The 12,549-nt window shown below is 54.7% G+C and overlaps 1 protein-coding gene across 2 annotated transcripts in view; it reads left to right on the forward strand.

The window, feature by feature from the left end:
• The first annotated feature begins 11,320 nt into the window (after nucleotides 1-11,320).
• The window catches only part of tyw1 (tRNA-yW synthesizing protein 1 homolog (S. cerevisiae)), a 123,977-nt gene continuing 122,748 nt past the window's right edge, over nucleotides 11,321-12,549 (forward strand). The window contains exon 1 of one of the 2 annotated variants that reach the window (XM_072589559.1): nucleotides 11,321-11,533. In XM_072589559.1, coding sequence (XP_072445660.1) covers nucleotides 11,464-11,533 — 70 coding nt within the window. In that variant the 5' untranslated portion in view covers nucleotides 11,321-11,463. The remainder of the gene's footprint in view (nucleotides 11,534-12,549) is intronic. The other variant, XM_072589558.1, reaches the window with a different exon arrangement.

The following is a 12,549-nucleotide window of genomic DNA, read 5'->3' on the forward strand; positions in this document are numbered from 1 at the left end:
GTCGGGGGGGGGGGTGGGGTTAGTGTCGGGGGGGGGGATGGCCGTGGTTAGTGTCGCGGGGGGGGTGGGGGATGGCCGGGGTTAGTGTCGGGGGGGGGGGGGGGGATGGCCGGGGTTAGTGTCGGGGGGGGATGGCCGGGGTTAGTGTCGGGGGGGGGGGCGGGGATGGCCGGGGTTAGTGTCGGTGGGGGGGGGGGCGGGGATGGCCGGGGTTAGTGTCGGGGGGTGGGGGGGGGATGGCCGGGGTTAGTGTCGGGGGGGGGGGGGGGGGGTGGCCGGGGTTAGTGTCGGGGTGGGGGGGGGGGGGGGGGATGGCCGGGGTTAGTGTCGGGGGGGAGGGGATGGCCAGGGTTAGTGTCGGGGGGGGGGGGTGGCCAGGGTTAGTGTGGGGGGGGGGGGGGGGAATGGCCGGGGTTAGTGTGGGGGGGAGGGGGGATGGCCGGGGTTAGTGTCGGGGGGGGGGGGGGAATGGCCGGGGTTAGTGTCGGGGGGGGGGGGGGATGGCCGGGGTTAGTGTCGGGGGGGGGGTGGCCAGGGTTAGTGTGGGGGGGGGGGGAATGGCCGGGGTTAGTGTCGGGGGGGGGGGGGGGGGGAATGGCCGGGGTTAGTGTCGGGGGGGGGGGGGATGGCCGGGGTTAGTGTCGGGGGGGGGGGGGGGAATGGCCGGGGTTAGTGTCGGGGGGGGGGGGGAATGGCCGGGGTTAGTGTCGGGGGGGGGGGGGGATGGCCGGGGTTAGTGTCGGGGGGGGGGTGGCCAGGGTTAGTGTGGGGGGGGGGGGAATGGCCGGGGTTAGTGTCAGGGGGGGGGGGGGTGGCCGGGGTTAGTGTCGGGGGGGGGGGGTGGCCAGGGTTAGTGTGGGGGGGGGGGGGAATGGCCGGGGTTAGTGTCGGGGGGGGGGGGGGGAATGGCCGGGGTTAGTGTCGGGGGGGGGGGGGGGATGGCCGGGGTTAGTGTCGGGGTGGGGGGGGGGATGGCCGGGGTTAGTGTCGGGGGGGGGGGGGAATGGCCGGGGTTAGTGTCGGTGGGGGGGGGGGGGGTGGGGATGGCCGGGGTTAGTGTCGGGGGGGGGGTATGGCCGGGGTTAGTGTCGGGGGGGGGGGGGGGGAATGGCCGGGGTTAGTGTCGGGGGGGGGGGGATGGCCGGGGTTAGTGGGGGGGGGGATGGCCGGGGTTAGTGTCGGGGGGGGGGGGGGAATGGCCGGGGTTAGTGTCGGTGGGGGGGGGGGGGGGTGGGGATGGCCGGGGTTAGTGTCGGGGGGGGGGGGATGGCCGGGGTTAGTGTCGGGGGGGGATGGCCGGGGTTAGTGTCGGGGGGGGGGGGGTGGCCAGGGTTAGTGTGGGGGGGGGGGGAATGGCCGGGGTTAGTGTCGGGGGGGGGGGGGGGATGGTCGGGGTTAGTGTCGGGGGGGGGGGGGGGGTGGCCAGGGTTAGTGGGGGGGGGGGGGGGGGGGATGGCCGGGGTTAGTGTCGGGGGGGGGGGGGGGAATGGCCGGGGTTAGTGTCGGCGGGGGGGGGATGGCCGGGGTTAGTGTCGGGGGGGGGGGGGGGATGGCCGGGGTTAGTGTCGGGGGGGGGGGGGGGGATGGCCGGGGTTAGTGTCGGGGGGGGGGGGGGGAATGGCCGGGGTTAGTGTCGGTGGGGGGGGGGGGGGGGGGGCGGGGGGGGGATGGCCGGGGTTAGTGTCGGGGGGGGGGGGGGGATGGCCGGGGTTAGTGTCGGGCGGAGGGGGGGGGATGGCCGGGGTTAGTGTCGGGGGGGGGGGGGGGATGGCCGGGGTTAGTGTCGGGGGGGGGGATGGCCGGGGTTAGTGTCGGGGGGGGGGGGAATGGCCGGAGTTAGTGTCGGTGGGGGGGGGGGGGGGGGGGGTGGGGATGGCCGGGGTTAGTGTCGGGGGGAGGGGGGGGGATGGCCGGGGTTAGTGTCGGGGGGAGGGGGGGGGATGGCCGGGGTTAGTGTCGGGGGGGGGGGGGGGGGGGGGGGGATGGCCGGGGTTAGTGTCGGGGGGGGGGGGAATGGCCGGAGTTAGTGTCGGTGGGGGGGGGGGGGGGGGGGGGATGGCCGGGGTTAGTGTCGGGGGGAGGGGGGGGGATGGCCGGGGTTAGTGTCGGGGGGAGGGGGGGGGATGGCCGGGGTTAGTGTCGGGGGGGGGGGGGGGATGGCCGGGGTTAGTGTCGGGGGGGGGGGGAATGGCCGGGGTTAGTTTCGGGGGGGGGGGGGGATTGGCCGGGGTTAGTGTCGGGGAGGGGGGGGGGATGGCCGGGGTTAGTGTCGGGGAGGGGGGGGGGATGGCCGGGGTTAGTGTCGGGGGGAGGGGGGGGGATGGCCGGGGTTAGTGTCGGGGGGGGGGGGGGGGATGGCCGGGGTTAGTGTCGGGGGGGGGGGGTGGATGGCCGGGGTTAGTGTCGGGGGGGGGGATGGCCGGGTTTAGTGTCGGGGGGGTGGCCGGGGTTAGTGTCAGGGGGGAGGGGGGAAGAGGGTGGGGGGGAGGGGGGAAGAGGGTGGCCGGGGGGGGAGGGGAAAGATGGTGGACGGGGGGCGGGGGCGGGGGAAAAGAGGGTGGCCGTGGGCGGGGGCGGGGGGGAGGGGAAATGGGGGGGGGAGGGGAGAGGGGAAATGGGGGGGGGGAGGGGAGAGGGGAAATGGGAGGGGAGAGGGGAAATGGGGGGGGAGTGGAGAGGGGAAATGGGGGGGAGGGGAGAGGGGAAATGGGGGGGAGGGGAGAGGGGAAATGGGGGGGGGGAGGGGAGAGGGGAAATGGGGGGGGGAGGGGAGAGGGGAAATGGGGGGGGAGGAGAGGGGAAATGGGGGGGAATGGGTGGGGGGGGAGAGGGGAAATGGGGGGGAATGGGTGGGGGGGGAGAGGGGAAATGGGGGGGGAATTGGGGGGAGAGGGGAAATGGGGGGGAGAGAGGGGAAATGGGGGGGAGAGAGGGGAAATGGGGGCGAGAGGGGAAATGGGGGGGAGAGGGGGAAATGGGGGGGGTGGAATGGGTGGCGGGGGGAAATGGGGGGGGAATGGGTGGGGGGGGTGGAATGGGTGGCGGGGGGAAATGGGGGGGGAATGGGTGGCGGGGGGGGAGAGGGGAATGGTGGGGTGGGGGGGATGGGTGGCGGCGGCGGGTGGGGGTGGGTGGGGTCGGTGTCGGTGTCGGGGGGTGGGGTCGGTGTCGGGGGTGGGGAGATGGGTGGGGGTGGGGTCAGTGTCGGGGGTGGGGAGATGGGTGGGGGTGGGGACGGTGTCGGGGGTGGGGAGATGGGTGGGGGGTGGGGTCGGTGTCGGGGGTGGGGTGATGGGTGCGGGGGTGGGGTGATGGGTGGGGGGGTGGGGTCGGTCGGGGGGAGATGGGTGGGGGAGTGGGGTCGGGATCGGTGTGGGGGAGATGGGTGGGGTCGGTGTCGGTGGGGGGGAGATGGGTGGGGGAGTGGGGTCGGGGTCGGTGTCGGGGGTGGGGAGATGGGTGGGGGAGTGGGGTTAGTGTCGGTGGGGGGGGAGATGGGTGGGGGAGTGGGGTTAGTGTCGGTGGGGGGGGAGATGGGTGGGGGAGTGGGGTTAGTGTCGGTGGGGGGGGAGATGGGTGGGGGAGTGGGGTTAGTGTCGGTGGGGGGGGAGATGGGTGGGGGAGTGGGGTTAGTGTCGGTGGGGGGGGAGATGGGTGGGGGAGTGGGGTTAGTGTCGGTGGGGGGGGAGATGGGTGGGGGAGTGGGGTTAGTGTCGGTGGGGGGGAGATGGGTGGGGGAGTGGGGTTAGTGTCGGTGGGGGGGGAGATGGGTGGGGGAGTGGGATTAGTGTCGGTGGGGGGGAGATGGGAGGGGGGGTGGGGTCGGCGTCGGGTGTGGGGTGGGGTCGGCATCGGGTGGGGGGAGGGGTGGATGGGGTCGGCGTCGGGAGGGGTGGGTGGGGTCGGCGTCGGGTAGGGGGAGGGGTGGGTGGGTGGGGTCGGCGTCGGGAGTGGGTGAGGGGTGGCTGGGGTTGGCGTCGGGAGGGTGGAAGGGTTGATTGGGGTCGGGGTCGGGAGGGGGGGAGAGGGTTGGTTGGGGACGGCGTCGGGAGGGGGGGGCGAGGATTGGTTGGGGTCGGCGTCGGGGGGGGCGAGGGTTGGTTGGGGTCGGCGTCGGGAGGGGGGCGATGGTTTAGAAGGGGGAGATGGGTGGGTGGAGTCGGCGTCGGGAGGGGGGGAGGGGTGGATGGGTGGATGGGGTCGGCGTCGGGTAGAGGGAGGGGTGGGTGGTGTCGGCGTCGGCAGTGGGTGAGGGGTGGCTGGGGTCGGCGTCGGGAGGGTGGAAGGGTTGGTTGGGGTCGGCGTCGGGAGGGGGGGCGAGGGTTGGTTGGGGTCGGTGTCGGGAGGGGGGGGCGAGGGTTGGTTGGGGTCGGCGTCGGGAGGGGGCAATGGTTTAGAAGGGGGAGATGGGTGGGTGGAGTCGGCATCGGGGGGGTAGGGGTGGGTGGGGTCGGCTTCGGGAGGGGTGGGTGGGGTCGGCGTCGGGTAGGGGGAGGGGTGGGTGGGGTCGGCGTCGGGAGTGGGTGAGGGGTGGCTGGGGTCGGCGTCGGGAGGGTGGAAGGGGTGGGTGGGGTCGGTGTCGGGAGGGGGCGATGGGTCAGAAGGGGGAGATGGGTGGGTGGGGTTGGTGTTGGGAGGGGGGAGATGGGTGGGGGTGAGGGGTGGGTGGGGTCGGTGTTGGGAGAGGGCGAGGGGTGGGTGGGGTCGGTGTTGGGAGGGGGAGACGGTTGGGTGGGGTTGGTGTTGGGAGTGGGTGAGGGGTGGCTGGGGTCGGTGTTGGGAGGGGGGTGAGGGGTGGGTGTGGATGGCGTTGGGAGGGGGCGATGGGTCAGAAGGGGGAGATGTGTGGGTGGGGTTAGTGTTGGGTGGGTGGGGTTAGTGTTGGGTGGGTGGGGGAGATGGGTGGGTGGGGTTAGTGTTGGGTGGGTGGGGGAGATGGGTGTGTGGGGTTAGTGTTGGGTGGATGGGGGGAGATGGGTGGGTGGGGGTAGTGGGAAGGTGGGATGTTAGTGTTGTGTGGGGTTGATGGATGATGTGGGGGTTAGTGTTTATTTGGGGCAGTGGGTGAGGCTGGTGTCGGTGGGGGTGATGGGCAGGTGGGGGAATTAATGTTAGGTGATGGGTGGGTGGGCTGGTTAGTGCCAGGTGGGACTGATGGGTGGGGGTTAGTATCAGGTGGGAGTGCTGGGTGGTGGTGATTAGTGTCAGGTAAGAGTGATGGGTGTGTGTGGGGGGGGTTAATGTTGAATGTGGGTGATCACTGGGGGATTAGTATCAGGTGGGTTGATGTCTGGGGGGAGGTGATGTGGGGCCAGGGTCTAGTGTTGCATATGGGAGGGACGAGTAGTAGGTCAGGGTTCTAAATGGGGGATGAGGGAGAGGTGATTAGTGGTGGGTAGGGGAAGTAACAAGTGTGGGGGGGAGATTAGAGGTTGATAAGTATGTGTTGAAGGGGAGGTGCATTAGTGTCGTGTGAGGAAGATTGATAACTGGTAGGTGCAGTGGAAGTGATTAGTATTGGAAGGAGTGATTAGTTACGGGTGGGTGATAAGTGTAGTGAATGTATGTGTGTTGGGGAATAAGTAACTATAGGGTATCTGAGGGAGAGGGTGCAGGTATCATCAGGGATTCTGAGGAGGTAAGTGTTGCGATGTGGAATAAGCCTATGGGGTATCATGCTTTGAGAACATAAGCTATTCCTCAACCGGAATCGGAGTGCTTGATCTTGTACTTTCCATATAATAACCATGATAGAAAAATTTATTACATCAAAGATGTTATTGAAATGCAGTTATATTGTATTCACATTTACTTTTGAATTGTATAACATTGAACTCTTTGTGGATAATTTTAATCTGAATTCACTTAACCATGTGAGATTTGTGAACTATTAAAGTTGCTGGAGCGGACTGAAGTTGGGGAGTATGATTTGTTTTGACTGTTTGAGTTTCTTGAGTTCACAGAATTTCAATGTGGTTGAAGAATAAAAGAGGCTTTTCATATCTGTGCTGACTCTCTGGTGGAACAGTGCAATTTGTACCACTCCCCCCACCTTCTCATTGCTCTGCATCTTTCTTCCTTTTCAGATAATACTTCACATGTAAATGCCTTGCTTGTTTCTGTCTCTACCACTCTCTCAGTAGTGCATTACTGATCCTAACTTTTCTTATGGGATGACAGTGTTGCTGACTAAATCAGCATCTGTAGTCCATCTCCAATTGCCCTGGAGAAAGTGGTGGTTAAATGCTTTCTTCAACTACTACAGCCATGTGGTGTAGGTACACCCATGGCGCTGTTAGTGAGGGAGTTCCAGAACTTTGACCCTGTGACAGTGAGAAAACAGCTAGATAGTTCCAAGCCATGGCAGTGTGTGGCTTGGAGGAGAACTGAGTGCACGTGCAAAGAGCTGGAGGGCTGAAGAGGTCACGGCAGTGAGAAAGGGACTCACTGAGTGAAGAGGTCACAGTGCTGCAAGTGGTGGGCTACCCATTCATCTGCTACACTTATCCTTCTGAGTGGTTTGGAAGATGTGGCAGTGATGTCAGGTATTTGATTTATATTTATTTTTTAGTTTGGATTTTTAAAATGTTTCTGAAAGGCTTAATGATTAACTTGGAGGTATTTTTATGGCAATGGTGATTTTTTTTTTAAACAGTTTTAGAGAGTGAGTTTCGGAGGCTAATCTGAATTTATTTACATTTGGAGGGTTTACAAATGAACAATGTAAACAAAGTAGTGCATTAAGCTTTCAGATAAAATATTCTGGGAAGTTTTGGGCTTAGGAGAAATACGCGCAGCTTGAAAAAAAATTCTTCTTCTTTAGCTTCAGTTTGGCCAATTGTGCACAGTTCTTAGCTGAGGCTGGATATATACAGTAATTGCTCCTAAGAAAGAGAAAAAATAGTTTTGAGGTGTTAAAATTGTTTACATACGTGTAAAAGATTTGTTTAAAAGTTCCAGACCAGAAGTGTTTGGTTAGAACCCCAGAGAGGTCATTTGAGGCTGAGAAAGTTAATGCCCAAATATATGATGAATCGAGGAAAAGGTTTTCAGATTGTAATGACTGGATATTGAAATAATGGGTAAGTCAAACCATTTGTTGGTACAAAAGGGCATTTTCTGCAGTTTGTGTTCTGTAATTGTGTGCTTTTGCAATTAATGGGATTGTATCTTTACTGTGTATGTTGAAATCTTTAAACATGTGCTGTATGTAAATTGTTTGTATTTGTATTTTTAATCTTCATTTCTTTTGCATAATAAATTTCTGTTTCATTGTTAAACCCAATACTGCGTCAATGCATGTTTGTGTTTCACTGAAAGACCATCTTGTTAAAACTGAAGAAAAACAAAATTTGATCTATTGAACCAGATTTTAGTCTAGGATCTGACTTATCCAATAATAATATCAGCTAGGATGATAACACTTTCAAAGGAGTCTTGATGAGTTACTGCAGCACATCTTGTGTATGGAACACACTGTCAGAAGTACATGAGTACAGTGAAAAGTGTATAATTTCACCATTCCCGGTGCCATCTTAGGTACAAAGTAGAAAAATAAAGTGACAAAGTTAGAAGTTAAACATTAATATCCTTCTTAGTATTAAGTTGAAAAATGAAGAAATGAAGCTAAAATTTCAATAGACTTTCTTAAGTGATTAGCCATACTGGGCTCACACTCCCTGCAAGATCTTGATCTCCTCCACTCTGGCCCATTCCCTCAGAGACCTCAGGCTGCCTGGTCTCGCCACTGCCACAGATGCCAGGGGACCTCCCTCATTGTCGCATTGGGCACACTCTTCCTGCATTGGGCTCAATCTCTCACCATCAAAATCCCAATCCAGATTTCTGAGCTGCTGCCACACACCAGACCTCTAGCTGACCACTGAAGACTTGATCTAGGCCCCCCGTTGCTGTCGCACACCTGACTGCAATGAGCCCCAATGCCACTGAGTGCCATAGACCCCCTCTCTAGGCACTCAGCTACTGCCATGCTCCAGACCCGATGAAGCTGCAATGCAGTTGCCGTTACTGCCTCCACAACTGAGCTCTTTCCAGAAGGTAAGGAAAAAAACTAAAACACTTTTAAAAACAAGAAAAGAAGAAGAAAAAGGAAAAGTGAACTGAGTGGACGAGTCTATTCTGCTGACACCATCTAGTGCATGCAGGAGGAGGTAGTGGATGAAGTGTCAATCAAATGAGATGTCTTGTCTTGAATGGTGCCGAGCATCTTGAGTATTTGTGGACAGCTTCAGTATCTGAGGAGTCAGAGTGTTGCTGAAAGTTGTGCAAACATCAGTGAATATTCCCACCTCTGATGGAAGGGAGGTCATTTATGAAGCAGCTGTCCTGGGCTAGGACACTACCTGCAGCTTTTGCTACATGAAAAAAGTTTTTTCCTTACATTGCCATTTCTTCTTTTGCCAATTATCTTGAATCTATGCTGTCTTGTTCTCAATTATTATTAGCCATTTGGATACAGAACTGGCTTGAAGGTAGAAGACAGAGGGTGGTGGTGGACGGCTGCTTTTCAGACTGGAGGCTAGTGACCAGTGGTGTCTCACAAGGATCGGTGCTGGGTCTACTACTTTTCACCATTTTTATAAATGATTTGGATGTGAACATAGGAGGCACACTTAGTAAGACGACATAAAGATTGGAGGTGTAGTGGACAGTGAAGAAGGTTACCTGAGACTGCAATGGGATCTTGATCAGATGGGCCAATGGGCTGAGGAGTAGCAGATGGAGTTTAATTCAGATAAATGTGAGGTGCTGCATTTTGGAAAAGGCAAATCAGAGCAGGACTTATACACTCAATGGTAAGGTCATGGGAGTGTTGCTGAACAAAGAGACCTTGGAGTGCAGGTTCATAGTTCCTTAAAAGTAGAATCGCAGGTAGATAGGATAATGAAGATGACATTTGGTATGTTTCCTTTATTGGTCAGAGCATTGAGTCTAGGAGTTGGGAGGTCATGTTGTGGCTGTACAGGACATTGGTTAAGCCACTTATGGAATATTGTGTGCAATTCCGGTCTCCTTTCTGTTGGAAGGATGTTGTGAAACTTGAAAGGATTCAGAAAAGATTTACAAGGATGTTGTCAGGGTTGGAAGATTCGAGCTATAGGGAGAGGCTGAATAGGCTCGGGATGTTTTGCCTGGACCATCAGAGGCTGAGGGATGACCTCCATAGAGGTTCATAAAATCATGAGGGGCATGGAAAGCATAAATAAACAAGGTCTTTTCCCTGGGGTGGGGGAGTCTAGACTCAAGGGCATAGGTTTAAGGTGAGAGGGGAAAGATATAAAAGGGACCTTAAGGGGCAGGTTTTTCATGCAGAGGGTAGTTACTGAATGGAATGAGCTGCCAGAGGAAGTGGTGAAGGCTGGTACAATTGCAGTATTTAAAAGGCATCTGAATGGGTACACGAATAGGAAGGATTTAGAGGGATATGGGCCAAGTGCTGATAAATGGGACTAAGATTAGGTTGGGATATCTGGTCGGCATAGACGAGTTGGACTAAAGGGTCTGTTTCCATGATGCACCTCTCTATGACTCAACAACTCTGCATGAACAAGAACTTAAAAATCACACAACACCAGTTTATGGTCCAACAGGTTTATTTGGAAGCGCTTGCTTCTAAATAAACTAGTTGGACTAGAACCTGGCATTGTGATTTTTAACTTTGTCCACTCCATTCCAACACCGGCACCTCCAAATCATGAATACAAAGTGCTTTCCATATCTACTGATACAGACTCCTGTTCACTTTAAATGGCACTAATCTATCACTTCTCTAAGGAAAACAGTCCCAACCTCTTCAATTTAAAAAAAATAATTAAACATTGTGTGCAATGATGGTTAGGCCTGCATTTATTACCCATATCTTCTTGCCCTTGAGAAGGTGGTAGTTAGCTACTTTCTTGAACAGTTGTAATGCATTTGTTGTAGGGAGACCCACAATACTATTAGGGAGGGCGTTCCAGAAGTTTAACCCTATGACAAATATATGGTCATATATTTCCAAGACAGATTTCCTTACAGGTGATGGTGTCTCTTATATCTGCTGTCTTGTCCTTCCAGGCATGATGATGGGTTTGAAGCTGAAAATTTTCTATCTCTCCAATGCCTTCATATCCTTCCTTAAGTCTGGTACCCAAAACAGATGCAATATTCTGGTTGAGACCGAACCAATGTTCTTCACAAGTTTAACATATCTTTAATTGCGATTGATTTGGAGGAGCCAATATTTGACTCGGGTGGACAAAGTTAAAAAATTGCACAACACCAGGTTATAGTCCAACAGGTTTATTTGGAGGCACTAGCTTTGAAGCGCTGCTTCTTCATCAGGTAATTGTGATCATACTTTATGTTGTACTATAATGAATGATGTGCAATATACTTCCTAGCCACTCTTTCAACTTGTCCTGTCATTTCAATTATTTTTGTAAATGCATGGCCCGGTCCCTCTAGTGCACCTTGTTTAGAATTGTGATTTTTATATTGTATCTTTGTATTCATTCTATTAGAACAAATCACTTCCACTTCCCTGTCTTAAGTCTCACCTGCTGTTGTACATGGGTCTGAAAAGATTAATGTTGAGGACATTCTCAATATAATATTGTGATATAGTCTTGTGGGAGAATAGTTGAGGATCTCAGTGGGATGAGTTCTGACATTAGATCTTCCTCAAAAGTCTCGAACAATGCCTATCACATCAGTATTAGAGCTGGCTGTTGACATGTGATGAAATGGTATCTTATTGATGACAAGGAAGAGATTTTCCTCTCCCACACAAGACCAAGAAGTCTTGAGGTTTTCTACACTTCATCAGTGTGGTGGCAGCAACTTTCAGCATGAGCAGAAGTTCATACAAAGGACTGAGCTGGCAATGGCCCATGCAACATCTGCCATTTGTCTGTCCAATGAATTCACCTTTCTATGTTCTTTTGAGCTCATTTTGGTTACACTTTTTTGAAGTTGACTGGGGGTGTTTTAGATGATGAAATGTTTGAAGTTAAGTGTTTAGGAGTATTGTAGATGACTATGCGGTTGGACTTGAGTATCTAGGAGTGTTATAAATACCAATGTGATTGGAGTATTTGGGTGAAGTGTGGTTGAAGTTGAGTGTTTACAATTCCAGTATTATAGGTGATGTAATTTTTGAAGTAATGTTCGGGAGTATTCTAGATGACAATGTGGTTGGAGTTAAGTGGGAGTGCTACAGGTGTCACTGTGGTTGGAGTTGAGTGTTTGAGAGTACAATATTATTTTCTTTGACCATGTGGTTCAGAGTTGGGTTGCTGTAAGTTGTTGTTGTATTGGAGTTCTCCCGGCATGCTCGGCGGGGTTAATGGCGGCGCTCAGTGTGTGATGATGAGGAGCTCGGTGTGGAGCCTGCAGCTTTCTCCCATGTTCCTGAGTTAGTGCCGAGCGGAGAGGAGCGGCTCCTTGGCCGGGATAGCGGCCATGCAGCACTTTCTCAGCCTGGTTTTGCTGTGCCTTTGCCGGCCGGGCTGTGGCGAACAGCGGGACGATGGTGAGTGAGGCCACTGCTGCCCCTTCCCATTGATGGAGTTTCCCTTATCGCTGGAAAAACAACCTGAAGTTGACAATTAATTATAAAACATCACCCTATTCCCGATATAGTAGGGGTCTTCTGTCAGACTCTTCACTTTCTTTGGTAATCTTCCACCTCGTTCCTGAGTATCTCACTGTTTTGTTGTTGAACGTGTCTGTTTAACATATTGCTGGAGGGAGAGAAGTTTTCATCAATGTAATTCACTTTCTCTCGATTAAACTGTTCAAAATAATCCCCCATCTCATTATTCAATCTTTCATGATTTTCCTCCCTCTACCTAGTTGAAAGTACAATTGTTGATTACGATTTTGATAAAGAAATCCCTCTGAATTAGAAACGCAACAGAAATTGCTGGAGACATCAGCTCAGCCCAGTGACCCTCCTTCAGAGACGTTAACTCTGCTTTCTCCCTGCAGATGCTGCAATACCTGCTGAGTTCCTCCAGCAGTTTCTGTTTTTGTTTCAGAAGTCCAGCAACCATATTTTTATTCCTCCGAATAAGGCCTGGCCCATCAGCACTACTATGAAATGATATCCTTTTGCCTGGCTTTTATCCTTTAGATTGAGGTGTTTACTTGTCCTCTATCATTTCCTAAGTCACTTCAGTACCTGACCATATATGACAGACTAAAGGAAAGATTAGGAATAATGTACAAGCCTATAGTTTGAGCAATGAATTTTAATAAGAAGCTTCAAAGAGGAGAGACAAATAGAGAAACTGAGGGTTAAAAGAAAGAGATTTGGATGTAAGTTTGTTTGCTGAGCTGGAAGGTTTATTTCCAGACATTTCAGCACCCTATGAGGTAACATTTTCAGTGGGCCTCTGGGCAAAGCACTGTTGATTGTTCCTGCTTTGTATTCATATATTTGGGATTCTTTGGGTTGGTGATGTCATTTCCTGTTTTTTTTTTGTCGGGGGGGTGGTAGATGGTGTCTAACTCGATGTGTTTGTTAATAGAGTTCCGGTTGGAATG

This window comes from Chiloscyllium punctatum, chromosome 19 (genome assembly GCF_047496795.1).
Source record: "Chiloscyllium punctatum isolate Juve2018m chromosome 19, sChiPun1.3, whole genome shotgun sequence".
Lineage (NCBI taxonomy): Eukaryota > Metazoa > Chordata > Chondrichthyes > Orectolobiformes > Hemiscylliidae > Chiloscyllium > Chiloscyllium punctatum.